General features: G+C 45.0%; 1 protein-coding gene across 3 annotated transcripts in view; it reads left to right on the forward strand.

Annotated features, from left to right (window-relative positions):
- GPS2 (G protein pathway suppressor 2) overlaps positions 1-27,366 on the forward strand; it is a 52,583-nt gene that overhangs the window by 22,520 nt on the left and 2,697 nt on the right. For all 3 annotated transcript variants that reach the window (XM_086946093.1, XM_086946094.1, XM_086946095.1), the window contains exons 6-10: positions 9,933-10,012; positions 12,893-13,061; positions 14,001-14,087; positions 18,642-18,721; positions 26,753-26,845. In XM_086946093.1, the coding sequence (XP_086802219.1) occupies positions 9,933-10,012; positions 12,893-13,061; positions 14,001-14,087; positions 18,642-18,721; positions 26,753-26,845 (509 nt within the window). The remainder of the gene's footprint in view (positions 1-9,932; positions 10,013-12,892; positions 13,062-14,000; positions 14,088-18,641; positions 18,722-26,752; positions 26,846-27,366) is intronic.

Here is a 27,366-nt window from a genome sequence, read left to right on the forward strand (position 1 = left end):
TTTTTCAGTTCTATTCTGTATGGACGGGAGGACAAGGAGGGGGGGGTACTGAAAGGTGCAAGCTCAGGCAGGGGTCCATGTAACTTTCTATGTATTCTTTTATATTCTACTCATATCACTGCTTTCCCTGTCGCCCTCTGCTTCCCCAGATTACATTGATTCCCAAGCCTGCAGTATTTACGCCCAGGATTCTGCGAGGGGCATGCACCATTTAATTATCTTGTCCTCTCTTGTCAGTACTCTTTTCTCGGCCCTGGCCCATGTTCAGACCTCTGCCTCCCAGATCAGGACCTTGGGGCCATTTGTTGCTCGCCATCTGCTCGCTATTTGCCTTTTGGCCAGTATTAATGCTAAATCCACAAACCTGTGGCCAATCATTTGGGCGTTTGGCCTAAGGAAAAGCCCAAGCAGACAGACTTTGGGACGCACCTCAACATTCGCGCTAACACTCTATTGAGGGTCTTGATTATCTTCCTCCAGTAACCCTGTAGGTCTGAACTGTTTCACAGTATATGTGAGAAACACATCTGGGGAACTTTCCGTCTGTCGTGCCATATATATAGAACATTTAGCCTGTGTGGTTGTGAGATGTTATGTGAAGAATATTAAATTGTATTAGTTATAAGTTAGAGTTCCCGGATATTTTCTTAATGCTCTCTAGGGATTTCTTCCATTCCATGTCAAAGGTCTGCAGACCAGCCCCCCCCCATTTCTCCTGCAGGTGTGTGAATGATGTTTTCGCTGTGTCCATTGTTGCCCGGTACAACCATTTAACCAGGTGTCTGGCAGTACCCAACGTAACCATTGCCTGAAGCACGGGGTGTGTGTCAGGTCCCTGAGTGTCTCTACCCCAGAGCGCCGTCATAGCCCCTCTAACTACATGGGAATTCAAGATTTGTCCCAGGCCTAATTCGTGATACTCTAAGAATTCAGAGAGAGCTCTCCGTCTTGGTAGCAGTCTCAAACTGTAGTCACCCCAGTCTCCTCCCATTCTTTCAGTTGACCACGTATGAGGGTGCCTCTGTTCCCCGAACTTGAGGAAGGCTTATCAAGCGCAGGTCCGGGAGTATAGGGGAGCTCCGTTCCCCTTTTTAGTCATCTATTCCAACATTTCAGGGCCACCTCCAACAACACTCCCATGTGTTCTATCTTGTATTTGAGTTGTAACATTCTGGGCATTAACGTCTCGCGTGGTGGTTTCACAGGTAATGCCAGTGTCTCCTGTCCCAGACCCTCCAGCCATTGTTAGCCACTGGAGTTGCATTGCCAGATGATGCGCTTCAAAGTCAGGTGCTCCCAGGCCCCTCCCCCACACCCCAAAGTCAATGGCTGTCTTAATGTCATAAGGGACACCCTGTGTCTCCTGCCATCAGTTCTCTTAGTTGGGTGTCTATCTCTTTGAACCATGTCTTGGGGACTTTACCTGGAAGATTCACAAAGTAATACAGTAATCTTGGTAAGATAACCGTTTTGGAGAGTGCTATACTAGCCTTGCCCGCAAGCCTGAAAGTCTGCCAGAAGGCCACATTTGACCTTTAGGCACGGGCAGCTTTTCCCAGATTTCCCTCCAATAAATCTTGCTGGTCATGAAATATGTGAATACCTAGGTATTTGAAGGTGTATATGGCGACCAGGTTAGTCTCTCTCGTATTCCCACTGGTCTATTCAGCACAGGCCTCACCGGGAAGATCTGAGTCTTGCTCTTATTAATACAGAGTCCAGACAGTACAGGCTAGGCAATCTTCTAGAATAGAATAAGTGGTAGAGATTGTGTAATATTATGTCCAGCAAGTTATCGTTTGTTGTCATGCACTGTCTCCTGGACAAATATTGGAACTCCATTTCACTTCCAAGGGTATGGGGTCTTTGTTGTACCCAACCAGATTCACATTGGGTTCTTTGAAGGAGGAGAGATCATCTCCAAAATTAGCATGGTAAGTTTCACTGTCAATGAAAGTAAAAGGTGAGCAAGAATCTGCAAAAACTTCAATTATTTGTGCGTCTAACCCAGTCTCACACTTAAGGAGATCAACCATGTGTACTTCATAGTTTCCCTTCACTGTTACTTGAAGCACCTCTGTGGTATCTTTGCATACATACGCAAAGTGTCCTTTGTGGTTACATTTCCAGCACATGGCTGTTCTGGCTAAACAATGAATATTATTCGCTAAATGCCCAGTACTACCACACCTAAAACCCTCTAGTCTATGTTCAGAACTGTATCTTTCCTTATTAGGCTCCTTATACACATCACTCTTCTTTTGGCTCTTAATAGCACATACATTTCCAAATTCGCTTGAGATTTCATTTGCACCTTGTTCGGTTGTCACATTCATCTCTTTAATGCATTCAGATGTGTGTTCAACAATTCACAATATCTATGGCATTTTTATGTTCAGGATTACCAACTTACAACTTTTCTTGCATATGTTTGTTACTACAACGTACCGGTTGATCACGAATGAGCGAATCAGTTAATTCATTGAATTTGAATGTGTTGGCCAAATCTCTTCGTATGGCTATAAAGTTCCCTACTTTTTAATCCTTTCCCTGACTCTTGACAAAGAATTTATGTCTCTCTGTCAAACTGTAATTCTAACTTTCCAATAGTGAAGAATAGGCATCCATCTCTTCAAAACCTTCCTAATCCTCTCCTAAATCTGGAAGACTGTCAAAAACCTTCCTACCTTCCTCACCTAAACTGTGTAATATTATGTTTCCTTATTGCAGAGAATCCATTGGCACATATGGCAATTAAATATGTTTCAAACAGTTATCCAATTTTTCCACGCTACAATTGGTTTTACTGCATATGACAGAAAGGTTGAAGGTTGATTCATGCTAACTGCTGCCATGTTGAAATTCTAACTTCCTAGTTTAAGTAAAATACAAACTGAATAATTACAAATCTGTGACATTGCAAAGTTATTAATGTAAGATGTGGAACATAAACAAAAACTAAAAAATTCCTTCCTAAAAGGTTGAGCACCCTGTGGAAATAAGTTAATAAAAGACTATCTGTAGTTGAGATATAACATAGCATTGAGGAAAAAAAATATCCAATATAATGTCAAAAAGGGAAACATTATGTCCATGTTATTGAAACTCCAATGCTTTTCTTAAAGTTATTCAATATTAGCCAAAATAGTTCCTCCACTTGATGCTGAACACTATTTTGGATGAATGGAACACAGCCTAGCTATCTATTCACACACCAATTGTAACTGTAGTAAATAACTGCCACTAAACGCCAACCGATTGACTGGAGCGCTCTCCTTTAAGGAGAATTCATCTCGCACACGATGGTAACTGTCATTAATAACTGCCACCAGACGCCACGCATTTGACAGAGCAATGTCTCAGCCGGAAATCATTTGGAGAAGGTAAATTGTAAAAAAAAAGAGTAAAAATCATATAAAGATGCGAGAGAGGGGAGACCACACCAAAGTTTCATGAAATATGGATGTCGTTGGTGTGGTCTCCCCTCTCTTCCATCTTTATGTAATTTGTACTTATTTTTACAATTGACCTTCTCTAAATGATTTCCGGCTGAGACCTTGTTCTATTGTTATATACTCTACCCGGGTCTCAACTGGGTTAAGAGGTTTACTCCTGTTCTTCGATTCCACCCGTTTGACAGAAGCGCTTTCCCTTAAGGAATTTCCTTGCACGAAGGTCACGCTGAAATCGCTGTAAGAATAGTTAAAATCCTATCACCCACCTCACCGTTTAACGATGAGTGCTCACCTCAGGATTCTTGACACTAAGTACTGGCTTACACAAGGGACTCCTCTTGAGGGCATTTCTATGACTTATCTTCGACAAAGACACAGCAAATGTAGTGCTTTAACCACCGGTAATTCGAAAATGCAACTCCGCCCAGATCAAGGTTGTGCCCTGAACAGGAAATCCTTAGGGCCGGTAATGCGTCAATTGCTTCCTCCTTTTGACTACCAGGGCGTACAGACGAGCTTGCAAGAAACAAGGCCTGGGACAGCCCATTCTGCCTTGATGAGTGCACTGCAGTAATATTTAGACACTACACAGTGCTTCTTTAGTTTGACGGAAAGATCCCACTCAAAGCAAATCGCTGGTGAAGATGCAGCAACAAGACGCACACGGAACCAATGGGCGACACTTCGGAGGGGATGTCAACTCCGTTGTCCTCCTCACAACAAAATCGTCGCCATTGAAATAAAGAAGATGAAACGAGGTAAGTTTAAGAGATTTGTCGACATCCATCGCCCACCACAACGGCAGTTTGACTCTGAAGCTTACAATAGAATGTTGACATAAGGAACATTCAAAGTAAAGTGGAGGGGTGGAACGGAAGCTTCCAAGGGAGAGGGAATTAGAATAGGCAAAAAAAGGAGTGGAGAGGAAGTGTAGAATAGGAAGAAGAAATAGAAGAGAGAAATTACAACAAAGTACCATGGATATGTTCTTGTCCATGGCGAAGCTGAATGACTGTGACAATGGGGCAGTTGTTTGGATATACCAAGAAAAGTTGCTAATTCCAGATTTGTACGGGTAGGGGGCTGTGCAGAGTAAGATGGAAGGAACTCTTGTTTTTGCTGTGTTTTTAGATTGGGGTAGAAGGCATTCCTCGAGTTTGTTTGGGATGACTTTGAGGATTGTTAGATGCACTGGGATGGGGGCTGTTTGAGAAAGTAGTCCGCCAGCAGCACCCTGATGTATGCTGATTCAGTTTCCTGGATCATTGTGCCTAGTGGCTTCAAGTAGAGAATGAATAAATGTGGATAACTGGTTGGTCATGAAGGCACTCATTGTTTCAAAAGAAATTTGGTTCTGAATGACCAGGAGGAGGAGAACCATTCCAGCCTTGTCCCTCTATCTCCATCCTAGCAGACATGATGGTGATGATCATGACGTTTTTCGTGATATAGGGTGAAATGTGGATGACTCTCATATTATTCAGTACTTAAAAGTGCACCAGCTTCATTGTGACTTTGAGGTCTGAATCTAGACTGAAACAAGTGTGAAAGCACATGGGGCATCGCTGAACAGTTTGCTTTAATATGATCCCTTGAATAATCTGGACATTGTTTTGTTTGGATGTTAAAGTAGATCTGCTCAGCACAGTTGGTGATCAGAATAACTGACAGCATTTCAGAAGTACTCCTTACTGAAGGAAGCGTCTAGTTTTTAACAACATAATTTAGTTTTTCGCTTGTAAATCTATCCAGAACTCTGTAACCAAGAAGAAGCTGATGCTCTATGCTTCTCTTAACCATTCTAATGAGACCCTTCAGCATCAGGCACGGTCCAATCAAAGCAATGTTTACATTCAAGATGGTCTCAATAATTTTGTTTTTGTTTGTATGTTTTTTTGTAATTCTGCTTACCGCAATATTGTAGTTGTACACATTTACCTTTTAGTGTCTCTCATGAAAACAAGTGTATAAGGCAATCTGGCAATTTTTGGGACACAGGTCTGCCACCTTTGTGTTTGTGCCTGATCTCTTTGGATGAAATTCGTTGGAGTTCTTGAAACATTAGACATTACGGTCTGTCACATTTTATGCTTCTTTGTTTTAGTGGGGAACTCTCTAAATTGGTAGAAAACCCTACTCTTCAAGTGCCTTGTCCTTCATAATTGAATGTGTTCACTTTCGTGTTCTGCCTAAACTTCCTCTACCACTTCCAATTTTCAAAGTTTTTCAGGACTTTGAGCTCCCAATGTAAATTGCCATTGATGTGTGCAAGACCTATCCCTTATGGCTGCATTCAACAAGCGATGAGACAATGAACCACTGATTATTGTGCAGATATATCCGCCAATGAGGTTGCTAACCATATTATTTTTGTTCTTTTGCCTGAATTGAGCAGAGCACTAGGCCTGGGTGAATTTTGTGTACAATAAATTACTTCATACTTCCTTGAAGTGTACTCAGTCTTTGCTGCCAATTAAAATGCACTGGTAAGTCCCACCTTGGTTTTTTTCTATGACTATCTCCAATTTGGAAATCTCCTCACTGATTTCACCGATTTCAATAATCTCTCTTGACACCTGTCACTGAAAAAGCTTATTCCTAAAAGTGTTCCCAATCGTAATTCCTTTCTCGATCCAACAACCCTCAGTGCCTTTCTTGCACTAAAACTGGTTATTAGCAGTAAGAAATGTGCATTTCACTTCATGTTGTGACTCTACACATGATGAAGAACTGCTGTTTTTATCATTTTAAAGGAACATACCATGCTCTGGGTATCACCTGTTAAGGTCTCAAAACTTTTTGGGCCTGGGGGTAAGAGGGGTAAGAGGGGCAAGGGGGGCTGCTGGTTCATCGATCTAGTTTGAATGTATGATATAGAATTGCTCTTTACGGTTCTTGCCACAACACTTGCAAGTATCACTGTTGTCATGCAGGGAAACCAGCTCCCTGTGTCCTCCCAACAGTAAGTATGGGACTTTGGGCGCCTCACTCGTTAATTCTCTTGTGAACTGAGAGACTGTTACCTGGGACCTAAGGTGATGCTAGGTGGTGAGCGGCATGTGTGCATGGGGTGTTTGCGTAGCATAAAGCTAACCGAAAGACAGTGGAGTGCTGTACTGGGTCAGAAGCAAAGATACAGTCAATTAACAATTGGAGAAATAGCTAGGTCCTGAGAGCAGATGTGAACTGTTAATGTGTCTTGACGTAGTATTCTTAGAGGTGTATCTTCAGCTTTATTCTAAAGTGAAGCAGGGTTAGGGGGTTCCTTAGGGACACATCAAGTTTGTTTCATGTACTGGGTGCATAGAGGGAAAAGGCCTGTTACCCCATTTCTACATTTTTCACTTTATCTCCAGTCTGATGGTATCCTGACTTTATTTATGTTATTTTATTTATTTAGGCATTTATAGAGCGCACTGTTACCCGGAGGTGTCCTGGCGCTAATGAAATACAAAAAAAGGGAATGCACCGACGGGATTACTGTGTAAACAACCAGGTCTTGATGCCCTTCCTGAATGTCATAAGATCAGTTGTGTTCCTCAAAGCAAAGGGCAAGGCATTCCAAGCCCCCAGCACAAAACTCCTACCCCCACCCCCCAACGAGCTTTCCTTATGCGAGGCACAATGACCAATCTCAAACTCTATGATCTTAGCTGTCGGAGGGGATTATACCATTGAAAATGATCTTTCAGACAGGCCGGTCCGGAGCCTTGGAGGGCCTTAAAGACCAGACACAAGGCCTTAAAAGCAATCCGCTTCCGCACCAGCAGCCAGTGTAATTTCCTAAATTCCCACGACACAGATACATACTTCGGAATGCCCGTCAGGAGTCTGGCTGCTGCATTTTGCAGCACCTGCAACTTGTTAAGAAGCCCCTGTTGGGCATTTAGCAGAAGGCTAGTACAATAATCCATCCGGGGTAAGACCAGGGCAGTAACAACTGTCTTTTTACTGCTTTCAGGGAGGAAAAGGAGTATCTTCCGCAACATTTTCAAAAGAAAATAAATAGAGGATGTTAGGGCACTGACCTGGGGCCTAAATGGTCATCTATTAGAACCCCTAACTTCTTCGCCATTGCCACAGGAAGGGGGTGCACCCATCTCTTCTGGTCACCATTGCGGGCTCCAAAAATCATAACTTACACCAAATACAATGACCAGTTTTGGCAGTGTTCAGTTTCAGGCAATTTTCACCCATCCACCTGCCCACAGCCAACATGCATTCCTGGAATTGTAAGGCCGCTCCCTCTTCTCTCCCTGGCAGCACTGATACCAAAATTTGAGTATCGTCTGTGTAGGAGGTCAGATTAAAGCCGAAGGACTTAATAATCGGGGCCAGGGAGGTGACATTTATATTGAACGGAGTGGGGCTTAGGGAGGATCCCTGAGGGACTCCACATGGTAGAGTGAAAGGTTTAGATACATACTCTCCCATTGCCACACTCTGTTCCCGATTAGTCAGACACATTCAAGAGATCCCCCTGCACCCCACAGTCCTTCAACCGGTGCATCAGAATTCCATGATTCACCGTATCGAAGGCTGAGGAGACCAGTGCAGCTCTACCCCCCAGGTCCATTACTCCTCTAATTTCCTCGGTTGCCTTTAATAGGGCAGACTCTGTGCTATGACCCAATCTGAACCCGTGTTGGGAGGGGTCCAGGGCACGAGTTGTCCCCAGAAACTCACTGAGTTGATGGTTCATCATTTTTTCAATAAGTTTAGCTGGGAGTGGGAGCCTTGAGATGAGACGATAGTTATTGGGATCCATTGTATCTAGATTTGGCTTTTTCAGTAATGGAGGATTGATGCCAGTTTCAGGGCTCCAAGAGCTACTGCAGATGTTGCACTTGTCTGCCAAATAGCCAGGGTGCCAGACATGATGGCTTTGTAGATGATGCATTTTCTGTCGGTTTTGACGACTGCTAGTTGCACTCCCCCCAGAGTTTCTTCTCTGGAAATACTGGCTCTTTGATTGGAAGGAGACTTGCATTGGTCCAAGATGGCAACCATTCCCTTCATGCCAATGTGAAGTAGCTGGTGCTCTATTTTTCAATTGGTTTCCTCCGTTGCCTGTACAAGACTAACTGGGCATACACACACAGGTCTGTGCATTTGCAGCTCCCTGTCCATTATGTATTAGCTAAGCAAAGAGTGCCATCAATTAAGACTGTGGGGAATCTCAGATATTGCATTTGTGGCTTAAATGCTTTCTAATCCTTTTTCACAGCAGCCTAATGGCATTAATGTGAATGACTGTTCCTGTATTTAATGGTGTATTTAATGACCTACAATGATACTTGTGCTTTCAAGTAGTTCTACTAGGAAAATAATTTCTTTACAAAATTTGTGTTGCAGATAATATTTAAATTAAGTCCATGGGGAGGTCTTCAAGAGAATATTTTTTAAATAACTTTTGTTTAATATGCTGCCTAGTTGTGTTAAATGAAAGAGGGGGCACAATACTTAAATCTTGTTTTACTTATTGATTAACGTATTAACAGTGATTGACAACTATGATAAGAAACGGAGTAGAATAAATTGTGCAACCAACACAATATTTTAGATGGTATTTATTTCTCTTACTCAATAACCCGATAATGTACAAAAAAATACCCAAAGAAGCAAACGTGCTAGCCGTAATTGATAGTACAACTTACCTAGATAAACCTTTAACAAAATGAATCCTTTAGGCCATCCATTGTGTTTTCTAGTGCTCACCCATTACCTTATACGATAGTCTAGATACATGTTGTTTTGAAGACCAGAACACTGCTTTTCTGCTTCTCTCGAGGCTAAAGGGCAAGGATATTGTGTAGACCATTATGCTCTGTTCTTCTTCTCTGTTGTATCTATCCAGAACCCCCCACTGTAATTGGAAGGTGGATCCCCTGAATGTGGCTGTCATCCTGAGCGCTGGTTATTGCTTTAATTCCTGTGTGGCTTGTTTGTCTCTTTTACCTTCTAGGTTGCTGATTGTCCTATCTCCTGGATCTCATATTCTTCCTTCAATTGGTTCGGGCCTTGTTATCTGGACTGGCGTTCCTGCAGGGGTTGGGTGTGGGTGTGGGTGGTTTGTAAAAATGCTTTCTGGTTGCTTTTGATCCTGTTAGTGGATTTTCAGTACTGGCTTGTTGGCGTTTGGGTGGGTTTTGCTACAGGTTCTGCTGAATATTCCATCCCACCAGGGTGCCCCATGTGTTGTACTGTGTTTACATTGCCGGTCAATACCAGGGGCTCTGGTGTGTTAGAAAGTGTCTTCGTAGAGTCTCTGTCGCCTCCTGGTGAGATGTTCATGGTATTTGGCAGTGAAAGGTTCATATTGACATTACATGGTGTTGGTAGAGATTATGGTGGTGTCTATTAAGGGATTGTAATATTGGCAGAATGTGGCAATGTGCGCAGCAGCAGAGCAGCTGGATGAAGGGCTTGTCTGTGACCACTATGGACAATTCATTGAGAATTATGTCTTTTTAACAGGAAGCCCCGGGGGACACAACCGTCCAGCCACTCTCATGTCAGATCGAGCCAAGCAGATGTTTGGATCGCAAGTCATGGCGGTAATTTCATTCCTTACCTTGTTGACACCCAATATGTGTTATTTCTCTTAAAGCGTGTCTCCCAGCTGCAATCCCATCACATTCCACACCTCAACAAAATGTTACAGTATGCGCCGCTCATTTCACTTCTAGTGTCATTCTTACTCAATAGCTTTTCTCACTCCATTCACAAGTAATTTCATTTGTAATACACAGCACTCCTTCACGACCGCTTGTGTTGCTGTTCACCATTGAAATTCACTGCTACCACGCATCACTTCTTCCCAGCACGTTGTACCGCTCCCTGCATATGTAAAGCACAGCTGGCACACCTCTCACCCGCCCCACCAGGCTGTCCAACTCCCTGGCCATGCTATTATTATTATTATTATTATTATTATTAGCAGCCCGTCCCGACCTTGTCCGGGAGCAATCAGGCTTCCCCAACCCCCGCCTGCCCCGCATTGTCCCCCGGAGCCTTACCTCAGCCGCCGCTCCTCAGTTCACCGCTCCTCCTTCTGTTTTGGTGTAAGTCCCCGTCCCCCGCCTGCCCCGACCCCCGCCTGCCCGACATTGTCCCCCGGAGCCTTACCTCAACCGCCGCTTCTCATTTCACCGCTCGTCACCGCTCCTCCCGCCGGTCCGCTTCTCCTCACCTCCTCCCCCGCGCCATGTCTGCCGCTCGTCACCGCTCCTCCCCCGCGCCATGTCCGCCGCTCCTCCTCGAGCTCCTGGACGCCGCACCTCCCCGCGCTCGTGACGTCAGCACGCAGGTCGCGGCCGGCGCTACTTTGAGGGGACTACTTTTTTTATAATGTAAATTTTTTAAATATAACATATTTTTTGACTTTATATAGCCTATGTCCATCTGCACACCCTGAGGATTACAACGATGTATCGGGTGTGTGGATTGGCGCTGTGGTTCCCGAGTTTACCCGCCTCAAAGCCTCAAAGTTCTTCCTTTATAATAGTAGTATAGATTATTAGCAACTTGTAGTGCGTACAGCTACCCGAGGGGTTTCCCGGGCAAAGACGGTCGCAGATTAGCTGTCCCAACTGTACGAAATCAGAATAACCAAGTTTTCAGCGGGAAACGGCCTCTACAACGAAGCCGTTTCCACGAAATCCTTTACCACGCATGCTTTACAACGCATGCGTGGTTACAACGAGAGGTTTTACCACGCATACCTTTACTACAAAATACGTAGTAAAGGCATGTGTGGTAAATGAAAAAAAAGGGGGGGGGTTTGGGGGGTCTCCCCCATAAAAAAATAAAGCGTTGGGATAAAAAGGGGGGCTGTGGGGGGGGTCTCCCCCCCCCAAAAAAAAACTTACCTGAAAAGACGAAGCTGAAGCAATCGACGTCGTTAGAGAGGAAACGGAAAGTAACTTCCGCTTCCTCTCAACGATGTACGACCGACATAAACAAAGAAGAAGGAGAGAAGGCGAGTTAAAAGGTAAGGGGCATTTTAGTAAAATAAATATATATAAATTAAGGGTTAAGGGCAGGGGTAAATATAAGGAGTGGAGGCAGGGGGCATTTAAGGGGAGAGTTATAACCTTTATCAAGAGTATGCCCTCACCATGCATACATTTACAACGAAAAACGTTGTAAATGTATGCGTGTTAAAGGTATATTCGAGGTAAAGGTTAAGCGTGGATAATGAATTCCGTTGTAACGCATGCGTGGAAAAGGCATGCGTTGCAACGGAATTCGTTGTAACGTCATACATTCGTTTTCAGCATCTTACGGAACGTGAGAAATTATTTACAGTTTCTTAAGTTATCTGGTAACGAGTTCCAAAGCTTAGGGTGCAGGTAGGTGAAAGAATGGCCGTTCATTCGGGTTAGTCGAAATTTGTGAACACCAAACCGGGCTTGGGTCGAGGAATTTAGTAGCCGGATTGGATGGTCAGGGGGATACTAGTTTCTGAATGTAATGTGGTCCCGGGCCAAATTTGGCCTTGAACATGTTGCACAATGCTTTGAATTCAATGCGTTTGGCCACCTTAAGCCCAAAAAGTTATTTTAATAAATAAAACCAATACATAGCTGGTAAATTACCTGTGTAACACACTGCACACTTTTAACTGAATCAATAGACCAGATTTTCCCTGAAAACATCTTGTCCTATCACACAACACTCCTCTCCCTCCCTGCTCATGTCATTTTACCAGAGAGCAAAGCGCTCCTCCCCAGCGTTTTGTAAATTTTTTTCCTGCATATATAATTTCCTCCTATGGACCACATCATGAAGGCTGTATATTTGGAAAAGTGATAAATAACAGGTGTCCAACTGAGAACCCTAAAGGGACTTGGAACAATATATTCTATAAAAATCATGTATTCTCCCTTAATAACACTGCATATAAAATCCCACGTGGTCATACATCAAACTTCAACAAGCCATCGCACTCTAGGTACATAATTGCACCCATTCTCTGTCACTCTTCTGAAACGCCTTGTTTCGCTGCCTGTGTTTAATGCAATCCCAACACACGTGACTCCTCCACATCTTGTTTGGTTTCTTCACATTAAATCTACTTCTAGCCCCTATCACTTCTTCAAGCTTGGTGACCCACTCCAGCATGTTACTGCTTCCACATCATTATATATGATGGTAATGCGAAGCTCCCTGATCTCCCAATGAGGTTTGAGTTAGAGGATTTCGCTTTCTGCTCTTCTTAAATTTTGGAACGCAGATCTGAATGTTTTAATACCTTTTCCTTCTAGTTGGAGTACTTTATTATTCAAATAAGCTTCATGTCACTTGTTTCGCTAGTCGCCTGTACTTTTACCTTCCTGTTTACATTATGCCAACATCCCATTACTTGCAGCACATTTCATGGCTTTATCTGGTTCCAAGAGGTTTAATTTATTATCTGCATTTTTTCATTTCAGTCTCGTCACTATCAAGGGCAGCCAGGATTTGCCCCAGGTACACCAGAGCACGGGCAGTACCAAACCAGCCAATCCAGCCATAGCCCCTACTCTGTTGGGCAGTCTCCACATGGCTATGCACCAGGACAGGCTGTGCCGGTCAGCTACGCCAGTGGTCAGCCAATCCGAGGTAACTACCTGGGCCTTACATATGTCTCTACTTCATATGGGAAAACGGGTCTCTGGGGAGGTTAGAGTGGCTATGGCAAGCTCACTTGTTCTGTGTATTGTGACAGTTTGTTAGTATCTAAGGTGAAGTTAGTGAACAGAAGCGCGCGGTGTGTGCGGTTGGATTATACTGAATAATCTAATTTGTTTGGTGTGGCTCATACCACTAGTCCTCATCTGGCTTGTGAAAGCATAACATACAAATGTAACCAAGAAAGATTTCTAGGATTTGCAGAACCAACAGTGACTTGGCTATTTGTCCTGAAAGTGTATCACATATTTAGTCCCTATCCTTATTTCTTGTATGATCAAAGGGTAGGAAAGGAGGCAAGATTAAACACGGCCCATGGAACCTAAAGTTTGGCCCAAGTGGGAGGCATTTTGTGCCAAATGTTCTTGTGCATTAAAAACTTTTCTAGCAGCCGTTGGCATCATCCATTGCTGTTGGCTGTCACGTGAGCGCTTCACTTGAGGTGGCACAAGAAACAACCTGCAGCACTTTGCAGATAAAAGCTAGAATAAAGGAATCCCGATATCAAGGAATTTTTCATAGTCGAGCCATTAATTTAAATGGGCCCCAATTATGTTCATAGTCATACATTTTGAAAATAGCTATAGGTGAATCAAACTATAGGAAGTACTCTGGGTTAGGAGGTACAGACTGGACAGAAAATAATAGTTTTGAGTTTGTATCCACGCAACACCTTTAAGTTATGAAGGGGCAAAATGTAAGACCCCATAATTCTGCATGGATTTAGAAGCAACAGGAAATTGGTGCTAACTGTTTGCAGCCAAAAGAATTTATTGGAGACCCCCACCCCCCCAGCTTGGAAACAAGTCATTGTTTCATACATGAAGAAAAGCAGTTTTCTAAAGGCTCTACCTCTTGGTTTTCAAACAGGTCCCTCTGCGTTCCAGGCCATGCAGTACCTGTCTCACCAGCCGCAGGCCTATAGCGTTCATGGGCACTTCCCACCCACACAGCCAGGTGCGTATCTGTCTCACCCCCTAACATGTATTGGCCTGTCCTTCCTCTGTCTTCTTCTGCATCAGTGTGTCACTCCTTTGTCTTTTGCCTTGTTTTGGGACAGTAACGGCCCTGTGTGGTGTACAGCACAGGTCTTCAAACTTTTTTCCTCTGAGCACCCCCTAAGCAAAATGATTTGAGGTTGGGGCCCCCCTTCCAAAACTTTATGGCAAGGATTGGAGAATTGAGAGGGGCCATGGCAGCGTGCAGTAGGCGGGCTGGTAAGATGATTTAAGGAAAAAAAATTCTATAGCTCATAAACCACACTAAATATGAGACTATATGCTAGAAAGGAAGATAAGATCCCATGCCCTTTTTAGGTCTCGCCTGTCGATGCGCATGCGCATCGAGCAAGCGAGACTATAGGGGCTCATCGACTCTTTATCTAACTGCAAGGAATCGTGGCGATTCCTTGCAGTGCCCGTGACTTTTAAGGTCAATGCGCATGCGCATTAAGCTTATGCGCATGCGCATTGACCTTAAAAGTCACGGGCGCGTGCACGTCCGTGTTTGTTTACCCTTGCCTACTCTCTCTCTCCCCTCTCCGCCCCCGTTCCGCCCCCTCCCCTCCCGCCGTGTCGCATTTCTCCTCCCCCCTCCCCTCTCTTCCCTCCGGCTTCTTTTTTTTTTTTGGTTTATTTTACTCGTTTATTTTACCCACTCCGCCCCCTCCCCTTCCCGCCGTGTCGCATTTCTCCTCCCCCCTCCCCTCTTTGCAGTCTCCTTGTGTATCCCACGCTTTGGAGGGGGCCTCTCCGCTGTTGCTCTACCACGCAGTTGTACATCTCCTCTGCAAGTGCAATGGCTGCCAGTCCCAATTAGCCCGGCATCATGCTCATTAGCCAGTGAAGAGGTGAGGAGGGGGGTGTAAGGCTATGGTACTAGCTATGTCACTAGCTATGTCACTCTCCTGCGGTCTCAGTCTCTTCCTCACTAGTACCGAGTGGAAGTGAGCAGCAGTCCGCATGTATGCCTGACGTGCCTCGGGGCTCCTTGTGCCCAATGCAAGATAGTGAATCTCCGCCCCCTGTTTGTTCATCAACGTTCCATGGCCCCAATGCTCGCACCGACCCTCAGATGTTTCGAGGCCTCTCACAGTCCCAGTATGTGCTGCCTTACTCACGGTGGATGTAGTACCTCAATCCGTTGCCCCGATCTATTCCGCAGCCGCGCTTCTCAAAATGGCGCCTTGCAGTCTCAGTCGTCCGACTGCCATGTTGGACCTCGCTGTCTATGCCAGCACCGCTGTCTTGAATATATGGCGTCTCTCGCTGCTGTATTACGTGCACCCCCCCCCCCCTTGTGTCACCTTGTGCACATGGGAACTCTCTGCCCTACGCCGATGGTCTCTACGTCAATTCCTCCCTACTGTATTGCTGGTCCACTATTTTCTGGTAGTGGCCGCCATGTCTCACCATGAAGGGCACCCCTCCAGGGAGCCGCGCTGTCTCAGAAACATCCGCTCACACAGTCCGGACAGTCAGCCATACCCAGAGTCCTTCCCAGTCTTTCCTTCCACACGTCGTGTGTTTGGGGCATTCCTTCCGATTCTCCGACCCTTTTCTTTCCCAGCGCTCCTCTCCGCTGCGTGCCTCCGGGGGTCTCCAGCACAGCGCTCGGGCGAAAACCGGTTCAGTTACCGTTTCCACAATTCTTGTGCATTCAGCCCCAGACTTTGACTGAGTGCGCTCTGGGCCGTAAGGTACAACATGGCGAGTCTTTAGTATTCTGCACCTTTAGTTATTAGCAGGATAATTGTAGGATATCTGGTCTGGCCATCAGGAGCCTCCCGTATGTGCAGCCATGCTGTTGTGCGGCCTCTAGCGCCCCCCCTGAAAGGTAAAATCTTTCGTAGGATTTTTAAAGGGCGAAAACAAGAGGCAGTAATGCTATTGACTTGATTTGATGGTGAAAGATTGTCATCTAGGATAATTTCAAGGTTTTTGAGTTTTACCAGCTGAGGGCACAGCCCAGCTGTATCCGGCCACCAAGTAGAATTCCGTAGGGAGATATCTCTTCGAAACGTAACCACTTCCGCATTTCTCCTCCCTCCTCCCCCCTCCCCATGCACCCTCAGTGGTGACACGCTCAGGCACTGCATGTGTTTAAAAAAAAAAACTGATTTCCGAGTTGTACTCGAGCATTTGGCAGCCGAGACGGTTTAGCTTTGCCAGTGATTGTAACGCTCAGGCACTGCATGTGTTTAAAAAAAAAAACTGATTTCCGAGTTGTACTCGAGCATTTGGCAGCCGAGACAGTTTAGCTTTGCCAGTGATTGTCTTGCAGTAGTCCTAGGATTCTTCTACATATCCATCTTTGCCTTCCCTGCCACCGCTTTGCTATGCTCTATTTACACAACCCCCCCTAAACACCTGAATGCACCCTATTTTCGTTACCTTCAGCGTCTGACAGCAGCGCGTTTAACGTGTAGCATACTATTGGCATAGTTCCAGTCAAGCCCTTTACATCCCCGCCATCTCTTTGCTATACCCGATTGCAAAATCCCCCCCCCCCTTTCTGAACACCCGAAAGCAGGCTATTTTATTATTATTACCTACAGCGTCTGCCGATGCCTCGGGCAAACTGTGGCGGAATATTGGTACTAGGCACTCACCCCCTCACCCTCACTCACCCTCACTCACCCTCACTCACCCTCACTCACCCTCACTCACCCTCACTCACCCTCACTCACCCTCACTCACCCTCACTCACCCTCACTCACCCTCAACCCCTCACTCACCCTCACTCACCCTCACTCATCCTCACTCATCCTCACTCACCCTCACTCACCCTCACTCATCCTCACTCACCCTCAACCCCTCACCCTCACCCACCCTCAACCCCTCACCCTAACTCACACTCACTCACCCTCACTCACCCTCACCCTCACTCGCCCTCACTCGCCCTCACTCTCACTCACCCTCAGCCCCTCACTCACCGTCACTCTTACTCACCCTCACTCACCCTCACTCACCCTCAACACCTCACTCACCCTCAAAGCCTCACCCTCACCCACCCGCAAACCCTCACCCTAACTCACACTCAGCCTCACTCAGCCTCACTCACCTTCACCCTCACTCACACTCACTCACCCTCACTCTCACTCAGCCTCAACCCCTCACTCACCCTCAACCCCTCACTCACCCTCACTCATCCTCACTCATCCTCACTCACCCTCAACCCCTCACCCTCACCCACCCTCAACCCCTCACCCTAACTCACACTCACTCACCCTCACTCACCCTCGCCCTCACTCGCCCTCACTCTCACTCACCCTCAGCCCCTCACTCACCGTCACTCTTACTCACCCTCACTCACCCTCACTCACCCTCAACACCTCACTCACCCTCAAAGCCTCACCCTCACCCACCCGCAAACCCTCACCCTAACTCACACTCAGCCTCACTCAGCCTCACTCACCTTCACCCTCACTCACACTCACTCACCCTCACTCTCACTCAGCCTCAACCCCTCACTCACCCTCAACCCCTCACTCACCCTCACTCACCCTCATTCACCCTCACACACCCTCACCCTCCCTCACCCTCAACTCCTCACCCTCACACAGTGCAATAGGTCTCAGAGCATTGGAGTTAGAGCTTTTAGAATTGTTTATGGCTTTTTTCTTTAGCATTGGCTACAGGGAACAAAAATGCTAAAGATTTACAAAAAAAAACCATAAACAATTCTAAATGCACTAACTCTAATGCTGCGAGACCTATTGCATTTCTAATGCTTGTTTTAAAGGTAGGTCATAATTGAGAAGCATGCCACTGCTCAAAGTCTCTACTAATTAAAATGAATTGTTGAAGGGATTGTACTTGGTCCACTTTCCAGTATCCCAGTGGGGCAGTCCCAGGTCATCAGCGGCAGACAATCCCATTAACCACAACAGAGGCCCTGCTTCTGCCGTAGCCTCTTCAAATGAGACCTTACACTTTGTGTTGGTCTGCTTCGTGTCCCTTGTCTAGATCAACGCCTGCTTTTTTTCTGCATATCAATCCATGCCCTTTCATCCATCCCCCTCCTCTGGCTTTCCTTTCCCTTTGTCAGTTTTCTTTAATTCAGTGAGTCTTTATCCTTGCCTCTTTCCCTCTCCTCTTAATTCTCTTCATCTGCCCCCACCCCATTTGTCCCTCACTTTGCAACTCCTTCTGCAGAATTTTTCTGCTTGTTCTTTTGCAAACCTCTCTTCCTTATTTATCACTCTCTGCATCTTATCTTTGTTTCACGTGTCTCCAAGTCCTCCTTGTTCTTCCTCTATGATGCTTTCTCTGCCTTCTTTGTTCTTGCTAAATCTCCTTCTGAGTAACTTTGCTTCCCAACTTCTGGTGTTCCTTTTCTTTGGCTCGTATGCTTTTGCTATTTTTCTGTACATTTTCATTTTTTTCACTAACACACTTCCCCGATATGTCTATGTCCTTTATCTCTCAACTTTTCTTGTCTTCTCCTTCCCTCCAACTTTTATCACTGCTGTATATCTTCCTTCAAAAAGCCATGTTCTTCTGTTACTAGGATTCATCACTTCCAGTGCAGGTATCCCATTGCAGAAGCAGTTGGAGCACGCAAACCAGCAGTCGGGATTTACAGACACAGTGAGTGCAGAATCCCATTTTTGCTCTGCCCTGCTTTTCTCTCTGCTTTCTGAGGATGCTCCAGTTCTACTGTACCCAAACCCCTCATATATCCAGTTGTCTCTCCACACTCAACAGCTCAGTCATTTGAAGAGGATGGTCTCGGTTTTGAAATAAGTGTCTGGAATAAAGATCCTTTCCTTCCTCTCTTTTCTGGTAAGGTGGTCTCAAACCTTGCTATAAGACTTCCTCTTTTCAGGGAAATACCCCTTGATGCCTAAAGATTGCCCTGTATTCTGGGATGTGTGGCCTTCTTTCAGTCTTTATGCTGATAGTATAGGCTAGTGCCATGTTCAAGTACTATCTTTTCACTGTCTAGCTTAGTTGTACCACACCGTTTTTTAAAATGTATTGTAAAAGGACATCTTTAAGCCTACTCTTAATATTACCTGGTGCCCTGAGGCAGGGAGTCTCTTTAGTCACTGTGCTAACCGTACTGATATGCGAACGGTTCCTTTGTTCAAATTCACAACATGACCTTTCTGGGACTGGCAGAGGATCAGAACATGTTTGCCTGCCATCAAATAAGTTACAAATTGGGCCTGGGTGCATGAGTGACCACGGGTACAAACATGCCAGCCCGGTAACTCCTCCCAAAATACTTGCTGGCTTCTTTCCATATCCATTTTTTCTTATTGGTAGCAGTTAGGCGTGTTTTTGTCGAGCCATTGAATGCTTTCTTCCCATTTAAATTTCTTCATTACTTGAGTAGTATTTCTTGATTTTGCAGCCTGGGGCGTCCTTTCCACTGGCTTCCTAGCACAGATCCTGTGGCGCTCATTAATACCAGATGTAACTTGCTGCATATAATAGCAGATCTGCCCTTGCTGATTCTCAGCTAGCCTGCACATCTCAGCAAAGCGATGACACCTGTTTCCTCTAAGAGTTTTCTTCAACATGCTCCCTCAAGAATCATCATGGAGATTAGATAGTGGCTTCATTTGACACTTGTATTCAATATGTTGTTCTAGAATGGAGCTGAAGCCTGGTGTCTGCCAAAACCATGAGTGACTTTTCATGAGGTCCTCTGGCAGGGAGACCAAAAATGAGCAGACCATTCATGTTGGCTCCCAGACTTACTCTCTTACCTCAGTCTCCAGTCCCCAAAGCCCAAGTCCGCCTGACCTTCCAGCAGAAGAGGTGCTGCTCTGAGGTCTTTTGCATTCTGATAGATATTTCTAATGCATGTACCACATTTTAGTGTTACCCCAGGCACCATACTAGATCCAGAACTTTTACAGCAATTGCTCCCGCCTATTGACAGCTGGTGCCACCTGACTCTTGAAGTGACTACATTAAATCTTGTTTAGATTCCACCCCTGGAGCCGATGCCTATTCCTTTCTTTCTGCACCCGTCGAATATCCGGAGCTCTGCTCCCAGTCTTGTTTGTGTCTTTACCGGTGCTATTGGGCCCCATGGAGCCTTTGAAGCCCCCATTTGAACGTCTGCTGTCCCCTTGGATGACCCGCCCAAGTGGCACTGCGCCATTCTTCAATACATGTGCTGAAGGCCAATCTGCTCCCAACTGCTCCAGTGCCAGTCTCGTCGGCACAGGCACCGATTCCAGGTCCAACACTATTTTCAGATCCAGAGACATTTTCAGCCCAGTCTTGGCCGATATCTCTTAATAAGATAACTAACACACAGCCACTGGTTTTGATGAATCCTCCAGTAGTAGTACCTCTACCTCCACTCCAAAATTACAGATGGTCTCAGCTCTTATTTGGATCAGATTTAGGCGTTGCGTTTTTGCATGATGATGAGGCTTGTATGTTGATTTACAAAATAAATACTAGTGGCCTTGGCTATCCACCATGAGACCATATTCTAGGAGAGTGACTCTCTTGTGATGGGAGTCCTCAGCTCTGCAGAAGTGCTTAACCTTCGGCTCCCCAAGGTTGAATCCACTGTAACCTTCAGCAACCCCCGGTTGGAACCAAGGAGAATTTATTGGTAACAGAGCTCTTGCCACCCAACTCTGCATTTTTGGATCCCTTGCTGCATTTTATAGATGCCCTTACTAAAACATTGACAGCAATGTGGCGAATCACCCTCAAGCAAAACATCATTGGCCTTCTATTAGGGACCCAGCCTTTCAGACAGCAGCACACTCTGAGCACCTGTTGTTCAGGCCTCAAAGTCAACCCTAAATGAGTTTCCCATGAACCCCATCAGACAGATTTCAAGCTTGTTTGTTGGAGGGTTTTCTCCTCTCCCAACTTGCCATTAAGGTTCCTGAACGTGGTGTGTCTGCTAGGGAACTATATGACTGCTGTTTAGGAAACTGCCAGCAAGATCTTGCCAGCTATTCAGCAAGAATTTACGAGTGTTTTCTCACATGCAATCTATGATGGTCAGGATGTGGCTAAGTACATACTGAGAGCTTGCCTAGACAAGACGGGTTGAATGAGTCCTGCCATAGCCACTAGTGTTGTGATCCAACATCACTTGTGTGCACCAAGTGTTTTTCGGGTGTACATACATGCATCCCTTATGCCTTTTGATTGCTCTAGGCTTTTTTGAGAAAAGGTAGATTCTTCCATCAGGGTCAGGTGAGGTGAAGCGCTTCAAGAAGCTCATATCATGGCCGATTCCTTGGGCTTGGTTTCACCAGCTCCTCAATGCCATCAGCCATACCAGAAATTCAGGTGGTACTTGTGAAGCCCTCCTTGTTGCCACAGGTAGCCATCACAGCACCCTGCATAGAGTTAGCCAGATTCCAGAGGACATGGTGGCATCAGAGGCTGTGGCGAACAGTAGCAGGGACTACCTTGATCTTTTGCCTCATCCCCTGCCGTAACTGCAGCTAAACCACTCTGATCACCCTTCTTCGGTTGTTTGCTACCAGTAAGCTGTAGGATAGTTACCTCATACAGGTTGGTTTGTGGTTTTGTTCAATGTGCTTACTGCTCCCCATTCATATATTCCCTCCCTCATGTTCCTCCCATTCCTAGTCTGACTTCAATTCATCTGCCTCCATCATAAAAGGAAATTCAGTCACTGTTGACCAAAGAGGTCGTAGAGCGAACCCCCCCCCCGTCAAGACGCAAAGAGCGTGGGATGCTACTCTCACTACTTTGTGGTGCCCATGAAAAATAGTGGGTTCAGACTGATTCTAGATCAATTTCCTTCGAAAGGAAAAGTTAAAGATGGACATTCTGGACCAGGTCCTCTCTGCCCCGGATCAGCCTTCAGACTAAGCTCAAAGGGTCTGCCGTGTTTCGAATGGTATTTGGTAGCATGTGAAACCTTGTATTTTGGCTCTGAGCTGTTTATCAGGAGCTCGGTCCCTAGAGACAGCTGCAGTTTCCAAAGAGTTGTTTTGCATTCCTAATCTCGTTGGTTTTGTCGACCAAATACCTAAAAGCTGTCTTGATTGCATGGAAATTCCTTTGTTTATAAAAATCTGAAATTCTATTTGAAATAGGAGTGAATTCTTCAAGAAACTGAACTGTCCCAGAATACAGAAGATATTTTCTGGGAGGCCTTTATTTCACTCACTTCTCTGGCAGGTGTAATGCCGAGAAAACTACTTTCTGGCATAATCGTTATAAGTTAGATGTGAGCCATATCTTACATTGGGGGGAGCAGCTGTCTGTTTGGGAAGCATTGCGTTCTATTCCAACAATACAATGTCTCTTCAATCTAAAATGAGAGCCTATTTAGCCTCTCAACAGTATTTCTTCATTACAAGAAAGGTTAAAACGGATGCTTTGAAATGACATTTTCTTTACTTTTTATCAGATGCTAGTTAAGTCGAATTGGAAGGGAAATGTTAAATCCGATTCAATCAAAGAACGATAGTATGCAATATCCTTTTTGTTTCTGCCTCATTTTCGGATTAATCAGTCCTTTTCGGATTAATCATTTTCTCCATGCACAAAGTGCAGAATATTGTTGTCAGATACTTCCAAAACCTCATTTAGTGAGACACTGTTGTGACAATGAGCAAAGAACATGGGAATGTGTTTATTAAATCAACACCAGACCATGACCAATAGCCTTCACGCTTCAAAGGACCCCGTTCTCCAAGTCTTTCTCTCACGAGATAGAACTTTAGGACCACGCAGAACCTTCTAGGAGTATACCATGGATTTTTGACTCACAAAATCACCCACTGCCCATTTACATGACTTCATTCTATGCACTTTGTGCATTCTGTCCTTACGGTTTTTGTACTTTGGCTGATGAACGTTTATCCTTTCCATGATGACATATTTTTTTAAAGCCTACCTTGCATTTATTTGATGCCTGGTTGGCTTCTTTTTAAGAACACAAACGAAGCAACACCTGTGACACTATTGGGTGCCACTCTTAAAGACCTGAAAGGTAATTTCAACTTGCACTCTGCTTGTATGCATTCCTTAATTTGACGTGTTGGCTGGTCGTCCTCGGGGACCAGAGATTTAAAAGTCTCCATCTGTAGGTGTGCTTGTAGCTGATGGTTTGATGAAGCCTGAACAAACGCAATAAGAGGCACTAATAGGTCTGGTAAAAGCAACAAGGAAGGTTGATTTGCTGTCCTCTGCACAGCACAAGTCCTCGGTGACAATTTGTGTTGTAAAGACCGGCAAAGACACCAGTTATCTTAGAGTAGCTATGTGTTTATTGAATCAACACAATAGCGTGACCAATTGCCATCACCCTTCTTCTCAGTATCTCTTGCAGGATAGGAAGGTTGGAATCATGCAGAATCTACTGAGCAGATACCAAGGACATACATAAAAGGGGGGTGTGCAGAAGAAGGAAGAAAGGCATAAATACAGGGGCTTAACTAGTTATTATATTTGGATGGAATCCGGTCCTGCAGCCATTTAGGAGCCTAGAAGTTTGGTTTAGTGGTGGAAGGCAGGAGTGCACAATAGTGTGTTGTGCAGTCTTTTTGCAGTTGTATTGTAGGGACATCCTCATAGGATTGTTTGAAGATTGTCTCCAAGCTTATGGTGGCTACTCCCCACCTCCTTTAAACCCTGCCTGCAGTCCCCTTTGCTCACACTAATTTGAACCTACATGCTGCCCATTTTCCTCATAGAAGAACAGTCTGGCAGGGTCATTATAGGAGAGGGCTGTAACCTTTTTTTTTTAATGGGTGTTTTTATGAAACTGCCCCTCATACCTCCAAATCACCCATTCATTAAAGCAGATGCTTGCTGCTGTCTTGGTGCCTGGGAACTGAGAAGTCTTGTGTGAAGCGGGCAAAACTAGCCAGCAGAGACCTTTAGCTGCCTTTCTCGCAAGGTCACAGCCTCTGCCCACATCGCCTTAAACATCTATTGCGCTGTAAGTGGGGCATTGGGGTGTCTAGGAGGCAATTGACAAGAAAGTAATTGCCATTTTATGCGCATTTGTTTCAAGACAGTCTTTAGTCTATTATCCCAGCTGAGCTTTTGGACTCATTATCCTTCAGAGAATCCAGTTGTGTTCTCTCAGTACAGAAACCATTGTTTCTAAATGGAATTTTGGTGGTCACTAACTTTATGAATTCCTTGAGGATCCCCTCTGAGCATGTGTATAACTGTCTTTTAAGGAGGCGCCCTTGGTTTCTCCGTATTGCAGCAGATGTGTGTGTGTGTTAGGTTCATCCTGTGCTTTGTAGTCTGAAATGTTGACTTGTTTTGCCTTTCACAGTGCACATCCCCTGAACATCAGTTTGTACGCACAGGTATCCCTTTGATGTCCTACATGCTGACCTGGAGTTTCTGGATATTTCAATTAACTTTGAGAAACTCCACATTGTCTTCTGTTTTGCATCCATCCCTCTGTAGAAGGAATCTACTTTCTGCTACATCTTTGACCCTGTCGCAGCCCATCCAGGTCATGTTTCCAGACTTCAAATCCTCTGATAGCAAAGATCAAGGCCAGTTCAATAGTCCCCCACTAATGGCCCATCCACTTCAAATGTTTTCTCTTCTCAAATGGGCTATAAACCAATGAGATCTCGACCCTGACATCGTTCTCTATGGACAAGGGGACTCTTGAGTGACTAGTCACAGCTGTTGCATGCAACACATGAAATACTCCTCCCAATCCCGGGGCGTGTCCCTCTTCTGCCTTCTGAGGATCTTCTGTACAGAGCTTCCCCTCTTCCTGTTAGCCCAGGAGTTTATTGTTGTGTATGATTTGGGCACGTTCCTATAGTCCCAGAACAACCCTCTCCATCTAGTAACTCTTGAATTTAATGAATGTACATACCGTATTGACCCTTCTACTGATAGTCTTTAGTGTTCTTCCTCCAGATTGACATATCACTCTATGTGGCAGTTTCTGAGAGGCTTTTGGATCCCTTCTTGAGGAAGGAGCAAATGAGTACCTGTATGCATGTGGATATGCATGGTATTGGAGCTCGGGCATGGTGGGGGCCCTCATACACTTGGGGTTCACCCCCCCCCCCCCTATGTATTTTGAGTTTTAGACAGAAATGTTGGTTTCTCCAGATGCTACCTGAAAATCCATGGGTTTACCAGAATGGAGATGAATCTGTTGAATAACATACACGGCAGGCATCTTTCCACCCCCATTCTAAGATGAGAGTAAAGGGTTTTGTTGCAGAGTTGTCACGAATAACAATAAAACCTTGACGACCTTTCCGGGTGTTGATCTGCCCTTAGTGTTTTGGCACACACATGAATAACTGCAGCCCCAATTTGCCTTCTCCCTGGAATGAAAGAAATTGGTTTTCCTTTCAGAATGCAGTTGTTCAGCTGCTTTTTAAGGCCTTTCCACACTTACATCAGCTAACAAGAAGTTCTCATTCATGTTGGCTGTTAAATCATATGTTCTCTCTTGTGGCTAATGGGTTTTTTAAGCCCATCGTTAGCACAACCTACATCTAGTGTCTTAGCTGTTACTTCCACCAGAAGATGTAATTCTGTTCTTCGTTTTCATAGTTTTCAATGCATTCTTACTAGCATGCATTCTGCATTTCATGTCTTGTTTTTGCATTTGCAGTCCATCTTTGGATGTGAAAATCCTCCATTACATTCTGGATCCAAGGAGGGTCTCTTAAATGTTACCTAGTTCAGACCAAAGGATTGACAAATTCTCATTGGCTCCTAATTTTCAACCGTGGCCCATTCCAAGGCAGACAGGGGTCCAAAATGTATGTTGCTCACTGGGTTGCCGCTCGGAGTACTACAAACACAAAGGCTGCGCTCTCCTTGAAATAGGAGTGTCATATACCCTTGTACGTTTTATGTAAAGTACTGGATTTGACTGCTTCTCCAGTTATTAAGTCATGGCTGTTAGCTCAAGGTATGTGGCCCACTTAAACATCCTGAGTAAATAATTCTTGATGGTAATCAGCCTCTGTAATAGAATCAAAGTGATATGAAAGCGCCAAAGTGTTTGACGGAAAGGGTACAAATAGTGACTTGTATTCTTCAACTCATTAGTCACCCATGTTACAGATGTCTGTCTCACCAGTTAGCTGTAAGTTCAACCAGTGACCTGAACAAAAAAGATTAGAACTGAACACTAAAGCCTGCAGTCTGTGAGGTGCTGCGACTGAGTGCTGGCAGAGTCATATTTGTTCTGGCCTTCAATTTCTTTCACTATGTTTATGTTGGGCACAAATGTGTCCTGCTCCTCTGATTTGTCAGTCATTAGTATCCAGTGAGTCTGGAGCAACAGGGATCTGGCAGTACAAGAGGGATGTGGGTGAAACACTTGCACTAAATATCGGATATTGGACAGGAAGTCTGCTTTATGTCTCTTTCTTAGATTGCTCAGTGCCATAGGTGAAAAGGTAGTTTCCTTTCCATCAGTGTCGCAGCTGTACTTCCAGGTTCATTAGCACACAACTCTCATTTTAGTCTGTATTGTAATAGCATTTGCTGCTTATACAGGGCAGCCAGTTTCACGCTTTCCCTCTCCTAATTCTACTCTCCACTTACTTGTATCCACGTATCCCTGCTCTGGTGTCTCCTGGTTATAGAAGTCTTTGTGTTCTACTTCCCTTCACAGTGTGATCTGTGTTGTTCTTTGTGTTGCAGTCGACTTTACGCCCGATGCACCCTCAAGCCCTTCATGCTACACAGACTCTGCTGCCTGCGCCCCAGCTCACTGTGCAGATGCAGCCAACCAAGGTAAAGGGTTCATTTCCCACCATGGCATCTCGCCCTAGTTCTCCACCTTGTTGAGGTTCGCTCTGCTCCAGTGGTTAAGAGAATAGTGAATTCCCTCTCAACACTTAAATTGCCCTAAAAGATTATAGGTGAGTGCAGTGGCCTTCTTTTTAAAACCAAGGCTTCCTTTTGAATCGACCACTATCTCTGCAGTGCCCTTTCCATTGTATTGTGACTTGTATCCCAGAAGTCAGATCCATTGGATATTCCATCCCTTGGGAAAGTCACTGTATTGACTATGGGGAATTTACCCCTTATCAATGCCCTGTTCAGCTAATTGGGGAAAAACACCTATTAAAAATAGCTGCATTGACTACTTGCTAATTTGGAATCCTGCCCATTGAGGAGACCTCATTGAGAGTTGTCATCCTTTGAAATGCCCGCCTAGAGAATATCTTCAGTCAATTTTGCTGATTGTGAATTAGGGTCATTTTGAGTTCCTCTCCTCTTAATACACATATGCCTGTAGTTTTAGCCACCGA

The sequence above is a fragment of the Lissotriton vulgaris genome, chromosome 12 (assembly GCF_964263255.1).
Source record: "Lissotriton vulgaris chromosome 12, aLisVul1.2, whole genome shotgun sequence".
In the NCBI taxonomy this organism is placed as follows: Eukaryota; Metazoa; Chordata; class Amphibia; order Caudata; family Salamandridae; genus Lissotriton; species Lissotriton vulgaris.